The sequence below is a fragment of the Coregonus lavaretus genome (genome assembly GCF_964263955.1).
Source record: "Coregonus lavaretus genome assembly, chromosome: 4".
NCBI classification, from domain to species: Eukaryota; Metazoa; Chordata; class Actinopteri; order Salmoniformes; family Salmonidae; genus Coregonus; species Coregonus lavaretus.
The window spans coordinates 40,376,404-40,399,939 of NC_139991.1; the positions used below are offsets into that span (position 1 = coordinate 40,376,404).

General features: G+C 41.3%; 8 protein-coding genes and 2 pseudogenes across 10 annotated transcripts; all 10 read left to right on the forward strand.

The window, feature by feature from the left end:
- The first annotated feature begins 190 nt into the window (after nt 1-190).
- On the forward strand, nt 191-892 carry LOC311127575 (heat shock protein 30-like; annotated as a pseudogene). The gene has a single exon. The product of its transcript is annotated as a heat shock protein 30-like (transcript).
- A 1,092-nt stretch (nt 893-1,984) lies between these two features.
- On the forward strand, nt 1,985-2,660 carry LOC311127616 (heat shock protein 30-like; the record flags this gene model as incomplete). Its single annotated transcript, XM_084159440.1, has 1 exon — nt 1,985-2,660. The coding sequence occupies exon 1, from the start codon at nt 2,016-2,018 to the stop codon at nt 2,658-2,660; it is 645 nt and encodes a 214-aa protein (XP_084015566.1). The 5' UTR covers nt 1,985-2,015.
- A 1,119-nt stretch (nt 2,661-3,779) lies between these two features.
- LOC311127701 (heat shock protein 30-like) lies at nt 3,780-4,455 on the forward strand (the record flags this gene model as incomplete). The annotated part of the gene is made up of 1 exon (XM_084159570.1): nt 3,780-4,455. Exon 1 carries the CDS (start codon nt 3,811-3,813, stop codon nt 4,453-4,455), a length of 645 nt encoding a protein of 214 aa, XP_084015696.1. The 5' UTR covers nt 3,780-3,810.
- A 1,199-nt stretch (nt 4,456-5,654) lies between these two features.
- Nucleotides 5,655-6,299, forward strand: LOC311127736 (heat shock protein 30-like; the record flags this gene model as incomplete). The annotated part of the gene is made up of 1 exon (XM_084159604.1): nt 5,655-6,299. One exon carries the CDS (start codon nt 5,655-5,657, stop codon nt 6,297-6,299), a length of 645 nt encoding a protein of 214 aa, XP_084015730.1.
- Nucleotides 6,300-7,418: 1,119 nt separating this feature from the next.
- On the forward strand, nt 7,419-8,094 carry LOC311127813 (heat shock protein 30-like; the record flags this gene model as incomplete). The annotated part of the gene is made up of 1 exon (XM_084159694.1): nt 7,419-8,094. Exon 1 carries the CDS (start codon nt 7,450-7,452, stop codon nt 8,092-8,094), a length of 645 nt encoding a protein of 214 aa, XP_084015820.1. The 5' UTR covers nt 7,419-7,449.
- Nucleotides 8,095-9,195: 1,101 nt separating this feature from the next.
- Nucleotides 9,196-9,916, forward strand: LOC311127892 (heat shock protein 30-like). The gene has a single exon (XM_084159790.1). It carries the CDS (start codon nt 9,245-9,247, stop codon nt 9,887-9,889), a length of 645 nt encoding a protein of 214 aa, XP_084015916.1. The 5' UTR covers nt 9,196-9,244; the 3' UTR covers nt 9,890-9,916.
- Nucleotides 9,917-17,163: 7,247 nt separating this feature from the next.
- On the forward strand, nt 17,164-17,857 carry LOC311127090 (heat shock protein 30-like; annotated as a pseudogene). The gene has a single exon. The product of its transcript is annotated as a heat shock protein 30-like (transcript).
- Nucleotides 17,858-18,960: 1,103 nt separating this feature from the next.
- LOC311127123 (heat shock protein 30-like) lies at nt 18,961-19,681 on the forward strand. Its single transcript, XM_084158887.1, has one exon. It carries the CDS (start codon nt 19,010-19,012, stop codon nt 19,652-19,654), a length of 645 nt encoding a protein of 214 aa, XP_084015013.1. The 5' UTR covers nt 18,961-19,009; the 3' UTR covers nt 19,655-19,681.
- A 1,075-nt stretch (nt 19,682-20,756) lies between these two features.
- Nucleotides 20,757-21,477, forward strand: LOC311127217 (heat shock protein 30-like). Its single transcript, XM_084159013.1, has one exon. It carries the CDS (start codon nt 20,806-20,808, stop codon nt 21,448-21,450), a length of 645 nt encoding a protein of 214 aa, XP_084015139.1. The 5' UTR covers nt 20,757-20,805; the 3' UTR covers nt 21,451-21,477.
- Nucleotides 21,478-22,552: 1,075 nt separating this feature from the next.
- On the forward strand, nt 22,553-23,273 carry LOC311127255 (heat shock protein 30-like). Its single transcript, XM_084159055.1, has one exon. It carries the CDS (start codon nt 22,602-22,604, stop codon nt 23,244-23,246), a length of 645 nt encoding a protein of 214 aa, XP_084015181.1. The 5' UTR covers nt 22,553-22,601; the 3' UTR covers nt 23,247-23,273.
- The last annotated feature ends 263 nt before the right edge of the window (nt 23,274-23,536 follow it).

Consider the following 23,536-nt stretch of genomic DNA (forward strand, 5'->3'; position numbering starts at 1 on the left):
TACCTGATTTAGAAGCTGGCTGGAGTGACATCACCACTTCCCTGCAGTGTGTCACCCAGTGGAGAACTGTGGCAATGACAGGAAAGTTCCTGAAGACATTGGAGCTCCAAGGGGCAGGATATAAAAGCTGTGAAACTCCTACTGCTGAGACAGAAACCAATACAACCAACACTGAACACACAGTGCCATCTCAGAGCAAGAAGACTAAACATTGACTGAAGATGCTGTGCTCCCGAGGATTCCAGTCTTCCCTTAGCCCATTGATGGACTTCTACTGGCCTGTGCGCAGTCTATGGCCAGAGGTCCGACCTCTTCTCGGCCAGCGGGATCTACTGCAGAGAAAGCTGCTGGAGATCAAGAGCAGCTGGAGCTTTTGGAGAAACTCCAGCAGCACATCTTTGAAGAGTTGGACCATGTCCCAGCCTCTGTGGCCATCCAACCAGTCTCCTTCAAGCTGGAGAAAGAGGGAGAGCGCTTTGCCCTGACACTGGACACTAAAGACTTTTCCCCAGATGAGCTGTCTGTCAAGCAGGTGGGCAGGAAGCTGAAAGTCAGTGGGAAGACAGAGAAGAAGCTAGATGATGGGGAAGGCTCCTACTCTTACAGATGCCAAGAGTTCAGACAAGAGTTTGATCTGCCTGAAGGGGTGAATCCTGAGACAGTCACCTGCTCCCTGGCTCATGACGGGAAGCTCCACATCGAGGCACCAAAGAATCCACTATCTGCTGAGGAGGAGGTGGCAGAGAGAGTTGTGTCCATCAACTGTAGCCTGGATGTGAAAACCCCACAATTCCTCTCAAAGACAGAGGGCAGCACCACTGACACACAGAAGAAACAAGAGAACACTACTTCACATGAGGACTGATCATATTTATTATGCTATTTTTTTATTTCAAAGGATGTTTAATTTTCTAATACATATTTTTCATGTCATGAAACTCAATTCATTTACATTTCATATCTTGTAACGATCAATATGAGATGCTATTTAATTTAATCAATAAAATACAAACTTTTACACAATATTGCAGTCGTTATGATCTCTTCAAGGAATATCAACATAATGATTATTATTTCTCATCAAAAGTTAACTTGGCTTGATATTTTTCAATGATCAGTTTCAGTAAATTAAAATTTCTAAAAGCTCTACTAAAAATGTTCTTATTCTAACATGTTCATTACATCTTTAAAAACCTGACTTTTGAAAACAAATGTTATGGGGACTTGTCAGGATTTGCAATGTAGGCCTTTTTGAGTATGTGTTCTGTTCTAGATCATTGAATATGAAAGAACGGTTTTCACACCATGTAAAAATAGTATTTTGAGTAATTAAAAAACAGAGATAAATATAAGGCAAACATAATGCCAGAGAAACATTTATTCAGTTTTCAACAATATTAAAATAACATCAAATCGACACAACACCAATTTCATAATGTTGTACAATACGCATTTATGTTCTCAGTGGATTATTTTAGAATGTGTTCAATTACATTTGACCTCTCTATCAATGACTCCTGTGGTGAAAACTCTCTTTAAAACGTAGCTTGTGATCTTTTGTCCAATTTTGATCTGCTTTGCTCATTCTATTGCACTGCACAGAAGATGCGTCGCTAATGATCCATCAATACTGTAAATGTGAAAAGGAATATGGTTCAAAATACTTTTTAAAGTCATAATTATATTTAAGTAAAGTAAATCAATCATCAGTGAAAGCATTAAAAGGTGAGTTGCTTGAAGTACAGCACCACTAATATCTCAGGAATGTGGAATCCATCCAGCTTGTTACTGAACTACCTGATTTAGAAGCTGGCTGGAGTGACGTCACCACTTCCCTGCAGTGTGTCACCCAGTGGAGAACTGTGGCAATGACAGGAAAGTTCCTGAAGACATTGGAGCTCCAAGGGGCAGGATATAAAAGCTGTGAAACTCCTGCTGCTGAGACAGAAACCAATACAACCAACACTGAACACACAGTGCCATCTCAGAGCAAGAAGACTAAACATTGACTGAAGATGCTGTGCTCCCGAGGATTCCAGTCTTCCCTTAGCCCATTGATGGACTTCTACTGGCCTGTGCGCAGTCTATGGCCAGAGGTCCGACCTCTTCTCGGCCAGCGGGATCTACTGCAGAGAAACCTGCTGGAGATCAAGAGCAGTCTGGAGCTGATGGAGAAACTCCAGCAGCACATCTTTGAAGAGTTGGACCATGTCCCAGCCTCTGTGGCCATCCAACCAGTCTCCTTCAAGCTGGAGAAAGAGGGAGAGCGCTTTGCCCTGACACTGGACACTAAAGACTTTTCCCCAGATGAGCTGTCTGTCAAGCAGGTGGGCAGGAAGCTGAAAGTCAGTGGGAAGACAGAGAAGAAGCTAGATGATGGGGAAGGCTCCTACTCTTACAGATGCCAAGAGTTCAGACAAGAGTTTGATCTGCCTGAAGGGGTGAATCCTGAGACAGTCACCTGCTCCCTGGCTCATGACGGGAAGCTCCACATCGAGACACCAAAGAATCCACTATCTGCTGAGGAGGAGGTGGCAGAGAGAGTTGTGCCCATCAACTGTAGCCTGGATGTGAAAACCCCACAATTCCTCTCAAAGACAGAGGGCAGCACCACTGACACACAGAAGAAACAAGAGAACACTACTTCACATGAGGACTGATCATATTTATTATGCAATTTTTTTATTTCAAAGGATGTTTAATTTTCTAATACATATTTTTCATGTCATGAAACTCAATTCATTTACATTTCATATCTTGTAACGATCAATATGAGATGCTATTTAATTTAATCAATAAAATACAAACTTTTACACAATATTGCAGTCGTTATGATCTCTTCAAGGAATATCAACATAATGATTATTATTTCTCATCAAAAGTTAACTTGGCTTGATATTTTTCAATGATCAGTTTCAGTAAATTAAAATTTCTAAAAGCTCTACTAAAAATGTTCTTATTCTAACATGTTCATTACATCTTTAAAAACCTGACTTTTGAAAACAAATGTTATGGGGACTTGTCAGGATTTGCAATGTAGGCCTTTTTGAGTATGTGTTCTGTTCTAGATCATTGAATATGAAAGAACGGTTTTCACACCATGTAAAAATAGTATTTTGAGTAATTAAAAAACAGAGATAAATATAAGGCAAACATAATGCCAGAGAAACATTTATTCAGTTTTCAACAATATTAAAATAACATCAAATCGACACAACACCAATTTCATAATGTTGTACAATACGCATTTATGTTCTCAGTGGATTATTTTAGAATGTGTTCAATTACATTTGACCTCTCTATCAATGACTCCTGTGGTGAAAACTCTCTTTAAAACGTAGCTTGTGATCTTTTGTCCAATTTTGATCTGCTTTGCTCATTCTATTGCACTGCACAGAAGATGCGTCGCTAATGATCCATCAATACTGTAAATGTGAAAAGGAATATGGTTCAAAATACTTTTTAAAGTCATAATTATATTTAAGTAAAGTAAATCAATCATCAGTGAAAGCATTAAAAGGTGAGTTGCTTGAAGTACAGCACCACTAATATCTCAGGAATGTGGAATCCATCCAGCTTGTTACTGAACTACCTGATTTAGAAGCTGGCTGGAGTGACATCACCACTTCCCTGCAGTGTGTCACCCAGTGGAGAACTGTGGCAATGACAGGAAAGTTCCTGAAGACATTGGAGCTCCAAGGGGCAGGATATAAAAGCTGTGAAACTCCTACTGCTGAGACAGAAACCAATACAACCAACACTGAACACACAGTGCCATCTCAGAGCAAGAAGACTAAACATTGACTGAAGATGCTGTGCTCCCGAGGATTCCAGTCTTCCCTTAGCCCATTGATGGACTTCTACTGGCCTGTGCGCAGTCTATGGCCAGAGGTCCGACCTCTTCTCGGCCAGCGGGATCTACTGCAGAGAAACCTGCTGGAGATCAAGAGCAGTCTGGAGCTGATGGAGAAACTCCAGCAGCACATCTTTGAAGAGTTGGACCATGTCCCAGCCTCTGTGGCCATCCAACCAGTCTCCTTCAAGCTGGAGAAAGAGGGAGAGCGCTTTGCCCTGACACTGGACACTAAAGACTTTTCCCCAGATGAGCTGTCTGTCAAGCAGGTGGGCAGGAAGCTGAAAGTCAGTGGGAAGACAGAGAAGAAGCTAGATGATGGGGAAGGCTCCTACTCTTACAGATGCCAAGAGTTCAGACAAGAGTTTGATCTGCCTGAAGGGGTGAATCCTGAGACAGTCACCTGCTCCCTGGCTCATGACGGGAAGCTCCACATCGAGACACCAAAGAATCCACTATCTGCTGAGGAGGAGGTGGCAGAGAGAGTTGTGCCCATCAACTGTAGCCTGGATGTGAAAACCCCACAATTCCTCTCAAAGACAGAGGGCAGCACCACTGACACACAGAAGAAACAAGAGAACACTACTTCACATGAGGACTGATCATATTTATTATGCAATTTTTTTATTTCAAAGGATGTTTAATTTTCTAATACATATTTTTCATGTCATGAAACTCAATTCATTTACATTTCATATCTTGTAACGATCAATATGAGATGCTATTTAATTTAATCAATAAAATACAAACTTTTACACAATATTGCAGTCGTTATGATCTCTTCAAGGAATATCAACATAATGATTATTATTTCTCATCAAAAGTTAACTTGGCTTGATATTTTTCAATGATCAATTTCAGTAAATAAAAATTTCTAAAAGCTCTACTAAAAATGTTCTTATTCTAACATGTTCATTACATCTTTAAAAACCTGACTTTTGAAAACAAATGTTATGGGGACTTGTCAGGATTTGCAATGTAGGCCTTTTTGAGTATGTGTTCTGTTCTAGATCATTGAATATGAAAGAACGGTTTTCACACCATGTAAAAATAGTATTTTGAGTAATTAAAAAACAGAGATAAATATAAGGCAAACATAATGCCAGAGAAACATTTATTCAGTTTTCAACAATATTAAAATAACATCAAATCGACACAACACCAATTTCATAATGTTGTACAATACGCATTTATGTTCTCAGTGGATTATTTTAGAATGTGTTCAATTACATTTGACCTCTCTATCAATGACTCCTGTGGTGAAAACTCTCTTTAAAACGTTTTCACCACAGGAGTTTTCACTCCTGTGGTGAAAACTCTCTTTAAAACGTAGTTGTGATCTTTTGTCCAATTTTGATCTGCTTTGCTCATTCTATTGCACTGCACAGAAGATGCGTCGCTAATGATCCATCAATACTGTAAATGTGAAAAGGAATATGGTTCAAAATACTTTTTAAAGTCATAATTATATTTAAGTAAAGTAAATCAATCATCAGTGAAAGCATTAAAAGGTGAGTTGCTTGAAGTACAGCACCACTAATATCTCAGGAATGTGAAATCCATCCAGCTTGTTACTGAACTACCTGATTTAGAAGCTGGCTGGAGTGACATCACCACTTCCCTGCAGTGTGTCACCCAGTGGAGAACTGTGGCAATGACAGGAAAGTTCCTGAAGACATTGGAGCTCCAAGGGGCAGGATATAAAAGCTGTGAAACTCCTGCTGCTGAGACAGAAACCAATACAACCAACACTGAACACACAGTGCCATCTCAGAGCAAGAAGACTAAACATTGACTGAAGATGCTGTGCTCCCGAGGATTCCAGTCTTCCCTCAGCCCATTGATGGACTTCTACTGGCCTGTGCGCAATCTATGGCCAGAGGTCCGACCTCTTCTCGGCCAGCGGGATCTACTGCAGAGAAACCTGCTGGAGATCAAGAGCAGTCTGGAGCTGATGGAGAAACTCCAGCAGCACATCTTTGAAGAGTTGGACCATGTCCCAGCCTCTGTGGCCATCCAACCAGTCTCCTTCAAGCTGGAGAAAGAGGGAGAGCGCTTTGCCCTGACACTGGACACTAAAGACTTTTCCCCAGATGAGCTGTCTGTCAAGCAGGTGGGCAGGAAGCTGAAAGTCAGTGGGAAGACAGAGAAGAAGCTAGATGATGGGGAAGGCTCCTACTCTTACAGATGCCAAGAGTTCAGACAAGAGTTTGATCTGCCTGAAGGGGTGAATCCTGAGACAGTCACCTGCTCCCTGGCTCATGACGGGAAGCTCCACATCGAGACACCAAAGAATCCACTATCTGCTGAGGAGGAGGTGGCAGAGAGAGTTGTGCCCATCAACTGTAGCCTGGATGTGAAAACCCCACAATTCCTCTCAAAGACAGAGGGCAGCACCACTGACACACAGAAGAAACAAGAGAACACTACTTCACATGAGGACTGATCATATTTATTATGCAATTTTTTTATTTCAAAGGATGTTTAATTTTCTAATACATATTTTTCATGTCATGAAACTCAATTCATTTACATTTCATATCTTGTAACGATCAATATGAGATGCTATTTAATTTAATCAATAAAATACAAACTTTTACACAATATTGCAGTCGTTATGATCTCTTCAAGGAATATCAACATAATGATTATTATTTCTCATCAAAAGTTAACTTGGCTTGATATTTTTCAATGATCAGTTTCAGTAAATTAAAATTTCTAAAAGCTCTACTAAAAATGTTCTTATTCTAACATGTTCATTACATCTTTAAAAACCTGACTTTTGAAAACAAATGTTATGGGGACTTGTCAGGATTTGCAATGTAGGCCTTTTTGAGTATGTGTTCTGTTCTAGATCATTGAATATGAAAGAACGGTTTTCACACCATGTAAAAATAGTATTTTGAGTAATTAAAAAACAGAGATAAATATAAGGCAAACATAATGCCAGAGAAACATTTATTCAGTTTTCAACAATATTAAAATAACATCAAATCGACACAACACCAATTTCATAATGTTGTACAATACGCATTTATGTTCTCAGTGGATTATTTTAGAATGTGTTCAATTACATTTGACCTCTCTATCAATGACTCCTGTGGTGAAAACTCTCTTTAAAACGTAGCTTGTGATCTTTTGTCCAATTTTGATCTGCTTTGCTCATTCTATTGCACTGCACAGAAGATGCGTCGCTAATGATCCATCAATACTGTAAATGTGAAAAGGAATATGGTTCAAAATACTTTTTAAAGTCATAATTATATTTAAGTAAAGTAAATCAATCATCAGTGAAAGCATTAAAAGGTGAGTTGCTTGAAGTACAGCACCACTAATATCTCAGGAATGTGGAATCCATCCAGCTTGTTACTGAACTACCTGATTTAGAAGCTGGCTGGAGTGACATCACCACTTCCATGCAGTTTGTCACCCAGTGGAGAACTGTGGCAATGACAGGAAAGTTCCTGAAGACATTGGAGCTCCAAGGGGCAGGATATAAAAGCTGTGAAACTCCTACTGCTGAGACAGAAACCAATACAACCAACACTGAACACACAGTGCCATCTCAGAGCAAGAAGACTAAACATTGACTGAAGATGCTGTGCTCCCGAGGATTCCAGTCTTCCCTTAGCCCATTGATGGACTTCTACTGGCCTGTGCGCAGTCTATGGCCAGAGGTCCGACCTCTTCTCGGCCAGCGGGATCTACTGCAGAGAAACCTGCTGGAGATCAAGAGCAGTCTGGAGCTGATGGAGAAACTCCAGCAGCACATCTTTGAAGAGTTGGACCATGTCCCAGCCTCTGTGGCCATCCAACCAGTCTCCTTCAAGCTGGAGAAAGAGGGAGAGCGCTTTGCCCTGACACTGGACACTAAAGACTTTTCCCCAGATGAGCTGTCTGTCAAGCAGGTGGGCAGGAAGCTGAAAGTCAGTGGGAAGACAGAGAAGAAGCTACATGATGGGGAAGGCTCCTACTCTTACAGATGCCAAGAGTTCAGACAAGAGTTTGATCTGCCTGAAGGGGTGAATCCTGAGACAGTCACCTGCTCCCTGGCTCATGACGGGAAGCTCCACATCGAGACACCAAAGAATCCACTATCTGCTGAGGAGGAGGTGGCAGAGAGAGTTGTGCCCATCAACTGTAGCCTGGATGTGAAAACCCCACAATTCCTCTCAAAGACAGAGGGCAGCACCACTGACACACAGAAGAAACAAGAGAACACTACTTCACATGAGGACTGATCATATTTATTATGCAATTTTTTTATTTCAAAGGATGTTTAATTTTCTAATACATATTTTTCATGTCATGAAACTCAATTCATTTACATTTCATATCTTGTAACGATCAATATGAGATGCTATTTAATTTAATCAATAAAATACAAACTTTTACACAATATTGCAGTCGTTATGATCTCTTCAAGGAATATCAACATAATGATTATTATTTCTCATCAAAAGTTAACTTGGCTTGATATTTTTCAATGATCAGTTTCAGTAAATTAAAATTTCTAAAAGCTCTACTAAAAATGTTCTTATTCTAACATGTTCATTACATCTTTAAAAACCTGACTTTTGAAAACAAATGTTATGGGGACTTGTCAGGATTTGCAATGTAGGCCTTTTTGAGTATGTGTTCTGTTCTAGATCATTGAATATGAAAGAACGGTTTTCACACCATGTAAAAATAGTATTTTGAGTAATTAAAAAACAGAGATAAATATAAGGCAAACATAATGCCAGAGAAACATTTATTCAGTTTTCAACAATATTAAAATAACATCAAATCGACACAACACCAATTTCATAATGTTGTACAATACGCATTTATGTTCTCAGTGGATTATTTTAGAATGTGTTCAATTACATTTGACCTCTCTATCAATGACTCCTGTGGTGAAAACTCTCTTTAAAACGTAGCTTGTGATCTTTTGTCCAATGTTGATCTGCTTTGCTCATTCTATTGCATGACACAGAAGATGCGTCGCTAATGATCCATCAATACTGTAAATGTGAAAAGGAATATGGTTCAAAATACTTTTTAAAGTCATCATTATATTTAAGTAAAGTAAACCAATCATCAGTGAAAGCATTAAAAGGTGAGTTGCTTGAAGTACAGCACCACTAATATCTCAGGAATGTGGAATCCATCCAGCTTGTTACTGAACTACCTGATTTAGAAGCTGGCTGGAGTGACGTAACCACTTTCCTGCAGTGTGTCACCCAGTGGAGAACTGTGGCAATGACAGGAAAGTTCCTGAATACATTGGAGCTCCAAGTGGCAGGATATAAAAGCTGTGAAACTCCCACTGCTGAGACAGAAACCAATACAACCAACACTGAACACACAGTGCCATCTCAGAGCAAGAAGACTCAACATTGACTGAAGATGCTGTGCTCCCGAGGATTCCAGTCTTCCCTCAGCCCATTGATGGACTTCTACTGGCCTGTGCGCAGTCTATGGCCAGAGGTCCGACCTCTTCTCGGCCAGCGGGATCTACTGCAGAGAAACCTGCTGGAGATCAAGAGCAGTCTGGAGCTGATGGAGAAACTCCAGCAGCACATCTTTGAAGAGTTGGACCATGTCCCAGCCTTTGTGGCCATCCAACTAGTCTCCTTCAAGCTGGAAAAAGAGGGAGAGCGCTTTGCCCTGACACTGGACACTAAAGACTTTCCCCCAGATGAGCTGTCTGTCAAGCAGGTGGGCAGGAAGCTGAAAGTCAGTGGGAAGACAGAGAAGAAGCTAGATGATGGGGAAGGCTCCTACTCTTACAGATGCCAAGAGTTCAGACAAGAGTTTGATCTGCCTGAAGGGGTGAATCCTGAGACAGTCACCTGCTCCCTGGCTCATGACGGGAAGCTCCACATCGAGGCACCAAAGAATCCACTATCTGCTGAGGAGGAGGTGGCAGAGAGAGTTGTGCCCATCAACTGTAGCCTGGATGTGAAAACCCCACAATTCCTCTCAAAGACAGAGGGCAGCACCACTGACACACAGAAGAAACAAGAGAACACTACTTCACATGAGGACTGATTATATTTATTATGCTATTTTTTTATTTCAAAGGATGTTTAATTTTCTAATACATATTTTTCATGTCATGAAAATCAATTCATTTATATTTCATATCTTGTAACAATCAATATGAGATGCTATTTCATTTAATCAATAAAATACAAACTTTTACACAATATTGCAGTCGTTATGATCTCTTCAAGGAATATCAACATAATGATTATTATTTCTCATCAAAAGTTAACTTGGCTTGATATGTTTCAATGATCAGTTTCAGTAAATTCAATTTTCTAAAAGCTCTACTAAAAATGTTCTTATTCTAACATGTTCATTACATCTTTAAAAACCGGACTTTTGAAAACAAATGTTATGTGGACTTGTCAGGATTTGCAATGTAGGCCTTTTTGAGCATGTGTTCTGTTCTAGATCATTGAATATGAGTGAACGGTTTTCACACCATGTAAAAAATTGTATTTTGAGTAATTAAAAAACAGAGGTAAATATAAGGCAAACATAATGCCAGAGAAACATTTATTCAGTTTTCAACAATATTAAAATAACATAAAATCGACACAACACCAATTTCATAATGTTGTACAATATGCATTTATTTTCTCAGTGGATTATTTTAGAATGTGTTCAATTACATTTGACCTCTCTATCAATGACTCCTGTGGTGAAAACTCTCTTTAAAACGTAGCTTGTGATCTTTTGTCCAATTTTGATCTGCTTTGCTCATTCTATTGCATGACACAGAAGATGTGTCGCTAATGATCCATCAATACTGTAAATGTGAAAAGGAATATGGTTCAAAATACTTTTTAAAGTCATAATTATATTTAAGTAAAGTAAATCAATCATCAGTGAAAGCATTAAAAGGTGAGTTGCTTGAAGTACAGCACCACTAATATCTCAGGAATGTGGAATCCATCCAGCTTGTTACTGAACTACCTGATTTAAAATTCCAAGATGGCGTAGCAGTGCGGTCGCTTTTATTTTTCGTCCTGTGTAAATATCCCGTTTCTTGTTTTTTTGTCTATATTTCTCAATTTTTTACTTTCCTTCTTTAACTAAATATACTTTCCTGCAACCCGCCTCACCCAACGTGGAAAGGATTCTATTATTTCTTTATAACTTTCATCAAGAACCGTAAGCTGAAAATAGTGGCTACCTGTTAATAGTCACCGTTAGCGTCTTCACCATTGTCCGTGGCCTACACTATCCACCAGCCAGCTCTAGCTCTAGCCTGGACAATTCGTCGGCCAGTCTGCACAGCGTGCTATCGACCCAGCGTGCTATCGACCCAGAGCTTATTGGACTTTCTGCCGGAATCACTGGACCCTAGCGCCGGATCATCACAACCAGCTAGCTAGCTGCAACCTGTTGTTGGCTGATTACCATTACCTTTGCCCTATAGCAAGCACCAGTTAGCCTTGAGCTAGCCTCAGGCCCATCTCCCGGCTATCTACCTCTCTGTCAACCGGACGGGACCTCCTAGTGTTGACACTGAGCCCCGCCGATCCAACACGACTGGTTTGCCGACGAAATAGTCTGATGTGGTTTCAACAGGCTTCCCGTTGCGACGACCACGAAGATCCATCTGCCAGCCCCGGCCCGCTAGCACACGCAAACTACAACTGTGCTCCCTGCTAGCTGTGCTGAAGCACCAATTTGAACTGCTCTCGGACTCACATATTGCTGTTCACTGGACCTTATGATCACTCAGCTGCACAGCTGATGCCTGCTGGACTGTTCCTTTACACGGTACTCTGTCCTGTTTATTCTGTTTAGTCTTAGCCCAAACGTTATCGCTATTTCCAGTTGTGTCTTAGCTCTCTCTAATAACACATGTGACTGCTTTATGCCTCTCTCCCATGTCAATTATGCCTTGCCTATTGCTGTTTGGGTTAGTTCTTATTATACAATTTCAATGTAGAACCCCTAGTCCCTCTCAAACTGCCTCATATAGTTCCTTTGTTCCTCCCCCCATACACGCCGAGACCGGCTCAATCGATGCCTCCAATGACGCTACAGTGGGGAAAAAAAGTATTTAGTCAGCCACCAATTGTGCAAGTTCTCCCACTTAAAAAGATGAGAGAGGCCTGTAATTTTCATCATAGGTACACGTCAACTATGACAGATAAAACGAGAAAATAAATCCAGAAAATCACATTGTAGGATTTTTAATGAATTTATTTGCAAATTATGGTAGAAAATAAGTATTTGGTCAATAACAAAAGTTTCTCAATACTTTGTTATATACCCTTTGTTGGCAATGACACAGGTCAAACGTTTTCTGTAAGGCTTCACAAGGTTTTCACACACTGTTGCTGGTATTTTGGCCCATTCCTCCATGCAGATCTCCTCTAGAGCAGTGATGTTTTGGGGCTGTCGCTGGGCAACACGGACTTTCAACTCCCTCCAAAGATTTTCTATGGGGTTGAGATCTGGAGACTGGCTAGGCCACTCCAGGACCTTGAAATGCTTCTTACGAAGCCACTCCTTCGTTGCCCGGGCGGTGTGTTTGGGATCATTGTCATGCTGAAAGACCCAGCCACGTTTCATCTTCAATGCCCTTGCTGATGGAAGGAGGTTTTCACTCAAAATCTCACGATACATGGCCCCATTCATTCTTTCCTTTACATGGATCAGTCGTCCTGGTCCCTTTGCAGAAAAACAGCCCCAAAGCATGATGTTTCCACCCCCATGCTTCACAGTAGGTATGGTGTTCTTTGGATGCAACTCAGCATTTTTTGTCCGCCAAACACGACGAGTTGAGTTTTTACCAAAAAGTTATATTTTGGTTTCATCTGACCATATGACATTCTCCCAATCCTCTTCTGGATCATCCAAATGCACTCTAGCAAACTTCAGACGGGCCTGGACATGTACTGACTTAAGCAGGGGGACTCGTCTGGCACTGCAGGATTTGAGTCCCTGGCGGCGTAGTGTGTTACTGATGGTAGGCTTTGTTACTTTGGTCCCAGCTCTCTGCAGGTCATTCACTAGGTCCCCCCGTGTGGTTCTGGGATTTTTGCTCACCGTTCTTGTGATCATTTTGACCCCACGGGGTGAGATCTTGCGTGGAGCCCCAGATCGAGGGAGATTATCAGTGGTCTTGTATGTCTTCCATTTCCTAATATTTGCTCCCACAGTTGATTTCTTCAAACCAAGCTGCTTACCTATTGCAGATTCAGTCTTCCCAGCCTGGTGTAGGTCTACAATTTTGTTTCTGGTGTCCTTTGACAGCTCTTTGGTCTTGGCCATAGTGGAGTTTGGAGTGTGACTGTTTGAGGTTGTGGACAGGTGTCTTTTATACTGATAACAAGTTCAAACAGGTGCCATTAATACAGGTAACGAGTGGAGTACAGAGGAGCCTCTTAAAGAAGTTGTTACAGGTCTGTGAGAGCCAGAAATCTTGCTTGTTTGTAGGTGACCAAATACTTATTTTCCACCATAATTTGCAAATCAATTCATAAAAAATCCTATAATGTGATTTTCTGGATTTTTTTTTCTCAATTTGTCTGTCATAGTTGACGTGTACCTATGATGAAAATTACAGGCCTCTCTCATCTTTGGGAGTGGGAGAACTTGCACAATTGGTGGCTGACTAAGTACTTTTTTTCCCCACTGTATCTCTTTCATTGTTACCCAACGCTTAGGGTTACCTGAACTGTACTCATATCCTTCCATATCATTTTCTGTACATAATGCCCTGAATCTTTTCTACAACGCCCGGAGAACTGCCCCCTTTATTCTATGTACCCAACGCACTAGAAGACCAGTTCTTAAAGCCTTTAGTCGTATCCTTATTCTAGTCCTCCTCTGTTCCTCTGGTGATGTAGAGGCTAACCCAGGCCCTGCAGCCCCCAGTATCACTCCTACTCCCCAGGAGCTATCATTTGTTGACTTCTGTAACCGTAAAAGTCTTGGTTTTCTGCACATAAATATCAGAAGCCTCCTTCCTAAGTTTGAGTTATTCACTGCGTTAGCACACTCCGCCAACCCTGATGTTCTAGCAGTGTCTGAATCCTGGCTTAGGAAGGCCACCAAAAATTCTGAAATTTCCATCCCCAACTATAACATTTTCCGTCTAGATAGAACTGCCAAAGGGGGTGGAGTTGCAATCTACTGTAGAGATAGCCTGCAGAGCTCCATCATACTATCCAGGTCTGTGCCCAAACAGTTTGAGCTTCTACTTCTAAAAATCCACCTTTCCAGAAATAAATCTCTCACTGTTGCCGCTTGCTACAGACCCCCCTCAGCCCCCAGCTGTGCCCTGGACACCATATGTGAATTGATTGCCCCCCATCTATCCTCAGAGTTCGTACTGCTTGGTGACCTAAATTGGGATATGCTTAACACCCCGGCCATCCTACAATCTAAACTAGATGCCCTCAATCTCACACAAATTATCAACGAACCTACCAGGTACAACCCTAAATCCGTAAACATGGGTACCCTCATAGATATCATCCTGACTAACTTACCCTCTAAATACACCTCCGCTGTCTTCAACCAGGATCTCAGCGATCACTGCCTTATTGCCTGCGTCCGTAACGGGTCCGCGGTCAAACGACCACCCCTCATCACTGTCAAACGCTCCCAAAAACACTTCAGCGAGCAGGCCTTCCTAATTGACCTGGCCCAGGTATCCTGGATGGATATAGATCTCATTCCGTCAGTAGAGGCTGCCTGGTTGTTCTTTAAAAGTAATTTCCTCTCAATCTTAAATAGACATGCCCCATTCAAAAAATACAGAACTAAGAACAGATATAGCCCCTGGTTCTCCTCAGACTTGACTGCCCTTGACCAGCACAAAAACATCCTGTGGCGTACTGCATTAGCATCAAATAGCCCCCGTGATATGCAACTTTTCAGGGAAGTTAGGAACCAATATACACAAGCAGTTAGGAAAGCAAAGGCTAACTTTTTCAAACAGAAATTTGCATCCTGTAGCACTAACTCCAAAAAGTTTTGGGACACTGTAAAGTCCATGGAAAATAAGAGCACTTCCTCCCAGCTGCCCACTGCACTGAGGCTAGGAAACACTATCACCACCGATAAATCTACAATAATCGAGAATTTCAACAAGCATTTTGCTACGGCTGGCCATGCTTTCCACCTGGCTACCACTACCCCGGCCACCAGCTCTGCACCCTCCGCTGCAACTTGACCATGCCCCCACCGCTTCTCCTTCACACAAATCCAGACAGCTGATGTTCTAAAAGAGCTGCAAAATCTGGACCCCTACAAATCATCTGGGCTAGACAATCTGGACCCTTTCTTTCTAAAACTAGCCGCCGAAATTGTCGCAACCCCTATTACTAGCCTGTTCAACCTCTCTTTCGTAACGTCTGAGATCCCCAGAGATTGGAAAGCTGCCGCGGTCATCCCCCTCTTCAAAGGGGGTGACACTCTAGATCCAAACTGTTACAGACCCATATCCATCCTGCCCTGCCTTTCAAAAGTTTTTGAAAGCCAAGTCAACAAACAGATCACCGACCATTTCGAATCCCACCGTACCTTCTCCGCTATGCAATCCGGTTTCCGAGCTGGTCATGGGTGCACTTCAGCCACGCTCAAGGTCCTAAATGATATTATAACCGCGATCGATAATAGACAGTACTGTGCAGCCGTTTTCATTGACCTGGCCAAGGCTTTCGACTCTGTCAACCACCGCATTCTTATTGGCAGACTAAATAGCCTTGGTTTCTCAAATGACTGCCTCGCCTGGTTCACCAACTACTTCTCAGATAGAGTTCAATGTGTCAAATCGGAGGGCCTGTTGTCTGGACCTTTGGCAGTCTCTATGGGGGTGCCACAGGGTTCAATTCTTGGGCCAACTCTTTTCTCTGTGTATATCAATGACGTCGCTCTTGCTGCTGGTGACTCTCAGATCCACCTCTACGCAGACGACACTATTTTGTATACATCTGGCCCTTCATTGGACACTGTGTTAACAAACCTCCAAACGAGCTTCAATTCCATACAACACTCCTTCAGTAGCCTCCAACTGCTCTTAAACACTAGTAAAACTAAATGCATGCTCTTCAACCGAACGCTGCTTGCACCCGCCCACCCGACTAGAATCACTACTCTAGACGGGTCTGACCTAGAGTATGTGGACAACTACAAATATCTAGGTGTCTGGTTAGACTGTAAACTCTCCTTCCAGACTCACATTAAGAATCTCCAATCCAAAGTTAAATCTAGAATCGGTTTCCTATTTCGCAACAAAGCCTCCTTCACTCATGCTGCCAAACATGCCCTCGTAAAACTGACTATCCTACCGATCCTTGACTTCGGCGATGTCATTTACAAAATAGCCTCCAACACTCTACTCAGCAAATTGGATGTTGTCTATCACAGTGCCATCCGTTTTGTCTCCAAAGCCCCATATAATACCCACCACTGTGACCTGTACGCTCTTGTTGGCTGGTCCTCACTACATATTCGTCGCCAAACCCACTGGCTCCAGGCCATCTATAAATCACTGCTAGGCAAATCCCCGCCTTATCTTAGCTCATTGGTCACCATAGCAACACCCACCCGTAGTCTGCGCTCCAGCGGGTATATCTCACTGGTCATCCCCAAAGCCAACACCTCCTTTGGCCGCAATTCCTTCCAGTTCTCTGCTGCCAATGACTGGAACAAATTGCAAAAATCTCTGAAGCTGGAGACACTTATCTCCCTCACTAACTTTAAGCATCAGTTGTCAGAGCACCTTACCGATCACTGCACCTGTACACAGCCCATCTGAAATTAGCCCGCCCAACTACCTCATCCCTATATTGTTATTTATTTGCTAATTTGTACCCCAGTATCTCTATTTGCACATCATCTCTTGCACATCATTCCAGTGTTAATACTAAATTGTAATTATTTTGCACTATAGCCTATTTTATTGCCTTACCTCCATAACTTGCTAAATTTGCACACTGTATATTATATGTATTTCTGTTGTATTTTTGACTTTGTTTTGTTTTACCCCATATGTAACTCTGTGTTGTTGTTTTTATCGCACTGCTTTGCTTTATCTTGGCCAGGTCGCAGTTGTAAATGAGAACTTGTTCTCAACTGGTTTACCTGTTAAATAAAGGTGAAATAAAAATAAAAATAAAAAATTTAGAAGCTGGCTGGAGTGACGTAACCACTTTCCTGCAGTGTGTCACCCAGTGGAGAACTGTGGCAATGACAGGAAAGTTCCTGAATACATTGGAGCTCCAAGTGGCAGGATATAAAAGCTGTGAAACTCCCACTGCTGAGACAGAAACCAATACAACCAACACTGAACACACAGTGCCATCTCAGAGCAAGAAGACTCAACATTGACTGAAGATGCTGTGCTCCCGAGGATTCCAGTCTTCCCTCAGCCCATTGATGGACTTCTACTGGCCTGTGCGCAGTCTATGGCCAGAGGTCCGACCTCTTCTCGGCCAGCGGGATCTACTGCAGAGAAACCTGCTGGAGATCAAGAGCAGTCTGGAGCTGATGGAGAAACTCCAGCAGCACATCTTAGAAGAGTTGGACCATGTCCCAGCCTCTGTGGCCATCCAACTAGTCTCCTTCAAGCTGGAAAAAGAGGGAGAGCGCTTTGCCCTGACACTGGACACTAAAGACTTTTCCCCAGATGAGCTGTCTGTCAAGCAGGTGGGCAGGAAGCTGAAAGTCAGTGGGAAGACAGAGAAGAAGCTAGATGATGGGGAAGGCTCCTACTCATACAGATGCCAAGAGTTCAGACAATAGTTTGATCTGCCTGAAGGGGTGAATCCTGAGACAGTCACCTGCTCCCTGGCTCATGACGGGAAGCTCCACATCGAGGCACCAAAGAATCCACTATCTGCTGAGGAGGAGGTGGCAGAGAGAGTTGTGCCCATCAACTGTACCCTGGATGTGAAAACCCCACAATTCCTCTCAAATACAGAGGGCAGCACCACTGACACACAGAAGAAACAAGAGAACACTACTTCACATGAGGACTGATCATATTTATTATGCTATTTTTTTATTTCAAAGGATGTTAAATTTTCTAATACATATTTTTCATGTCATGAAACTCAATTCATTTACATTTCATATCTTGTAACAATCAATATGATATGCTATTTCATTTAATCAATAAAATACAAACTTTTACACAATATTGCAGTCGTTATGATCTCTTCAAGGAATATCAACATAATGATTATTATTTCTCATCAAAAAGTTAACTTGGCTTGATATTTTTCAATGATCAGTTTCAATAAATTCAATTTTCTAAAAGCTCTACTAAAAATGTTCTTATTCTAACATGTTCATTACATCTTTAAAAACCTGACTTTTGAAAACAAATGTTATGTGGACTTGTCAGGATTTGCAATGTAGGCCTTTTTGAGCATGTGTTCTGTTCTAGATTATTGAATATGAAAGAACGGTTTTCACACCATGTAAAAAATAGTATTTTGAGTAATTAAAAAACAGAGGTAAATATAAGGCAAACATAATGCCAGAGAAACATTTATTCAGTTTTCAACAATATTAAAATAACATAAAATCGACACAACACCAATTTCATAATGTTGTACAATATGCATTTATTTTCTCAGTGGATTATTTTAGAATGTGTTCAATTACATTTGACCTCTCTATCAATGACTCCTGTGGTGAAAACTCTCTTTAAAACGTAGCTTGTGATCTTTTGTCCAATTTTGATCTGCTTTGCTCATTCTATTGCATGACACAGAAGATGTGTCGCTAATGATCCATCAATACTGTAAATGTGAAAAGGAATATGGTTCAAAATACTTTTTAAAGTCATAATTATATTTAAGTAAAGTAAATCAATCATCAGTGAAAGCATTAAAAGGCGAGTTGGTTGAAGTACAGCACCACTAATATCTCAGGAATGTGGAATCCATCCAGCTTGTTACTGAACTACCTGATTTAGAAGCTGGCTGGAGTGACGTCACCACTTCCCTGCAGTGTGTCACCCAGTGGAGAACTGTGGCAATGACAGGAAAGTTCCTGAACACATTGGAGCTCCAAGGGGCAGGATATAAAAGCTGTGAAACTCCTACTGCTGAGACATAAACCAATACAACCAACACTGAACACACAGTGCCATCTCAGAGCAAGAAGACTCAACATTGACTGAAGATGCTGTGCTCCCGAGGATTCCAGTCTTCCCTCAGCCCATTGATGGACTTCTACTGGCCTGTGCGCAGTCTATGGCCAGAGGTCCGACCTCTTCTCGGCCAGCGGGATCTACTGCAGAGAAACCTGCTGGAGATCAAGAGCAGTCTGGAGCTGATGGAGAAACTCCAGCAGCACATCTTTGAAGAGTTGGACCATGTCCCAGCCTCTGTGGCCATCCAACTAGTCTCCTTCAAGCTGGAAAAAGAGGGAGAGCGCTTTGCCCTGACACTGGACACTAAAGACTTTTCCCCAGATGAGCTGTCTGTCAAGCAGGTGGGCAGGAAGCTGAAAGTCAGTGGGAAGACAGAGAAGAAGCTAGATGATGGGGAAGGCTCCTACTCTTACAGATGCCAAGAGTTCAGACAAGAGTTTGATCTGCCTGAAGGGGTGAATCCTGAGACAGTCACCTGCTCCCTGGCTCATGACGGGAAGCTCCACATCGAGGCACCAAAGAATCCACTATCTGCTGAGGAGGAGGTGGCAGAGAGAGTTGTGCCCATCAACTGTAGCCTGGATGTGAAAACCCCACAATTCCTCTCAAAGACAGAGGGCAGCACCACTGACACACAGAAGAAACAAGAGAACACTACTTCACATGAGGACTGATTATATTTATTATGCTATTTTTTTATTTCAAAGGATGTTTAATTTTCTAATACATATTTTTCATGTCATGAAAATCAATTCATTTATATTTCATATCTTGTAACAATCAATATGAGATGCTATTTAATTTAATCAATAAAATACAAACTTTTACACAATATTGCAGTCGTTATGATCTCTTCAAGGAATATCAACATAATGATTATTATTTCTCATCAAAAGTTAACTTGGCTTGATATTTTTCAATGATCAGTTTCAGTAAATTCAATTTTCTAAAAGCTCTACTAAAAGTGTTCTTATTCTAACATGTTCATTACATCTTTAAAAACCTGACTTTTGAAAACAAATGTTATGTGGACTTGTCAGGATTTGCAATGTAGGCCTTTTTGAGCATGTGTTCTGTTCTAGATCATTGAATATGAGTGAACGGTTTTCACACCATGTAAAAAATAGTATTTTGAGTAATTAAAAAACAGAGGTAAATATAAGGCAAACATAATGCCAGAGAAACATTTATTCCGTTTTCAACAATATTAAAATAACATAAAATCGACACAACACCAATTTCATAATGTTGTACAATATGCATTTATTTTCTCAGTGGATTATTTTAGAATGTGTTCAATTACATTTGACCTCTCTATCAATGACTCCTGTGGTGAAAACTCTCTTTAAAACGTAGCTTGTGATCTTTTGTCCAATTTTGATCTGCTTTGCTCATTCTATTGCATGACACAGAAGATGTGTCGCTAATGATCCATCAATACTGTAAATGTGAAAAGGAATATGGTTCAAAATACTTTTTAAAGTCATCATTATATTTAAGTAAAGTAAATCAATCATCAGTGAAAGCATTAAAAGGCGAGTTGGTTGAAGTACAGCACCACTAATATCTCAGGAATGTGGAATCCATCCAGCTTGTTACTGAACTACCTGATTTAGAAGCTGGCTGGAGTGACGTCACCACTTCCCTGCAGTGTGTCACCCAGTGGAGAACTGTGGCAATGACAGGAAAGTTCCTGAACACATTGGAGCTCCAAGGGGCAGGATATAAAAGCTGTGAAACTCCTACTGCTGAGACATAAACCAATACAACCAACACTGAACACACAGTGCCATCTCAGAGCAAGAAGACTCAACATTGACTGAAGATGCTGTGCTCCCGAGGATTCCAGTCTTCCCTCAGCCCATTGATGGACTTCTACTGGCCTGTGCGCAGTCTATGGCCAGAGGTCCGACCTCTTCTCGGCCAGCGGGATCTACTGCAGAGAAACCTGCTGGAGATCAAGAGCAGTCTGGAGCTGATGGAGAAACTCCAGCAGCACATCTTTGAAGAGTTGGACCATGTCCCAGCCTCTGTGGCCATCCAACTAGTCTCCTTCAAGCTGGAAAAAGAGGGAGAGCGCTTTGCCCTGACACTGGACACTAAAGACTTTTCCCCAGATGAGCTGTCTGTCAAGCAGGTGGGCAGGAAGCTGAAAGTCAGTGGGAAGACAGAGAAGAAGCTAGATGATGGGGAAGGCTCCTACTCTTACAGATGCCAAGAGTTCAGACAAGAGTTTGATCTGCCTGAAGGGGTGAATCCTGAGACAGTCACCTGCTCCCTGGCTCATGACGGGAAGCTCCACATCGAGGCACCAAAGAATCCACTATCTGCTGAGGAGGAGGTGGCAGAGAGAGTTGTGCCCATCAACTGTAGCCTGGATGTGAAAACCCCACAATTCCTCTCAAAGACAGAGGGCAGCACCACTGACACACAGAAGAAACAAGAGAACACTACTTCACATGAGGACTGATTATATTTATTATGCTATTTTTTTATTTCAAAGGATGTTTAATTTTCTAATACATATTTTTCATGTCATGAAAATCAATTCATTTATATTTCATATCTTGTAACAATCAATATGAGATGCTATTTAATTTAATCAATAAAATACAAACTTTTACACAATATTGCAGTCGTTATGATCTCTTCAAGGAATATCAACATAATGATTATTATTTCTCATCAAAAGTTAACTTGGCTTGATATTTTTCAATGATCAGTTTCAGTAAATTCAATTTTCTAAAAGCTCTACTAAAAGTGTTCTTATTCTAACATGTTCATTACATCTTTAAAAACCTGACTTTTGAAAACAAATGTTATGTGGACTTGTCAGGATTTGCAATGTAGGCCTTTTTGAGCATGTGTTCTGTTCTAGATCATTGAATATGAGTGAACGGTTTTCACACCATGTAAAAAATAGTATTTTGAGTAATTAAAAAACAGAGGTAAATATAAGGCAAACATAATGCCAGAGAAACATTTATTCCGTTTTCAACAATATTAAAATAACATAAAATCGACACAACACCAATTTCATAATGTTGTACAATATGCATTTATTTTCTCAGTGGATTATTTTAGAATGTGTTCAATTACATTTGACCTCTCTATCAATGACTCCTGTGGTGAAAACTCTCTTTAAAACGTAGCTTGTGATCTTTTGTCCAATTTTGATCTGCTTTGCTCATTCTATTGCATGACACAGAAGATGTGTCGCTAATGATCCATCAATACTGTAAATGTGAAAAGGAATATGGTTCAAAATACTTTTTAAAGTCATCATTATATTTAAGTAAAGTAAATCAATCATCAGTGAAAGCATTAAAAGGCGAGTTGGTTGAAGTACAGCACCACTAATATCTCAGGAATGTGGAATCCATCCAGCTTGTTACTGAACTACCTGATTTAGAAGCTGGCTGGAGTGACGTCACCACTTCCCTGCAGTGTGTCACCCAGTGGAGAACTGTGGCAATGACAGGAAAGTTCCTGAACACATTGGAGCTCCAAGGGGCAGGATATAAAAGCTGTGAAACTCCTACTGCTGAGACATAAACCAATACAACCAACACTGAACACACAGTGCCATCTCAGAGCAAGAAGACTCAACATTGACTGAAGATGCTGTGCTCCCGAGGATTCCAGTCTTCCCTCAGCCCATTGATGGACTTCTACTGGCCTGTGCGCAGTCTATGGCCAGAGGTCCGACCTCTTCTCGGCCAGCGGGATCTACTGCAGAGAAACCTGCTGGAGATCAAGAGCAGTCTGGAGCTGATGGAGAAACTCCAGCAGCACATCTTTGAAGAGTTGGACCATGTCCCAGCCTCTGTGGCCATCCAACTAGTCTCCTTCAAGCTGGAAAAAGAGGGAGAGCGCTTTGCCCTGACACTGGACACTAAAGACTTTTCCCCAGATGAGCTGTCTGTCAAGCAGGTGGGCAGGAAGCTGAAAGTCAGTGGGAAGACAGAGAAGAAGCTAGATGATGGGGAAGGCTCCTACTCTTACAGATGCCAAGAGTTCAGACAAGAGTTTGATCTGCCTGAAGGGGTGAATCCTGAGACAGTCACCTGCTCCCTGGCTCATGACGGGAAGCTCCACATCGAGGCACCAAAGAATCCACTATCTGCTGAGGAGGAGGTGGCAGAGAGAGTTGTGCCCATCAACTGTAGCCTGGATGTGAAAACCCCACAATTCCTCTCAAAGACAGAGGGCAGCACCACTGACACACAGAAGAAACAAGAGAACACTACTTCACATGAGGACTGATTATATTTATTATGCTATTTTTTTATTTCAAAGGATGTTTAATTTTCTAATACATATTTTTCATGTCATGAAAATCAATTCATTTATATTTCATATCTTGTAACAATCAATATGAGATGCTATTTAATTTAATCAATAAAATACAAACTTTTACACAATATTGCAGTCGTTATGATCTCTTCAAGGAATATCAACATAATGATTATTATTTCTCATCAAAAGTTAACTTGGCTTGATATTTTTCAATGATCAGTTTCAGTAAATTCAATTTTCTAAAAGCTCTACTAAAA

Bases quoted from the DNA above. Each gene is read 5' to 3' on its own strand.
- LOC311127123 (XM_084158887.1), top strand. From the start codon at position 19,010: ATGCTGTGCTCCCGAGGATTCCAGTCTTCCCTCAGCCCATTGATGGAC.
- LOC311127217 (XM_084159013.1), top strand. From the start codon at position 20,806: ATGCTGTGCTCCCGAGGATTCCAGTCTTCCCTCAGCCCATTGATGGAC.
- LOC311127892 (XM_084159790.1), top strand. From the start codon at position 9,245: ATGCTGTGCTCCCGAGGATTCCAGTCTTCCCTCAGCCCATTGATGGAC.
- LOC311127255 (XM_084159055.1), top strand. From the start codon at position 22,602: ATGCTGTGCTCCCGAGGATTCCAGTCTTCCCTCAGCCCATTGATGGAC.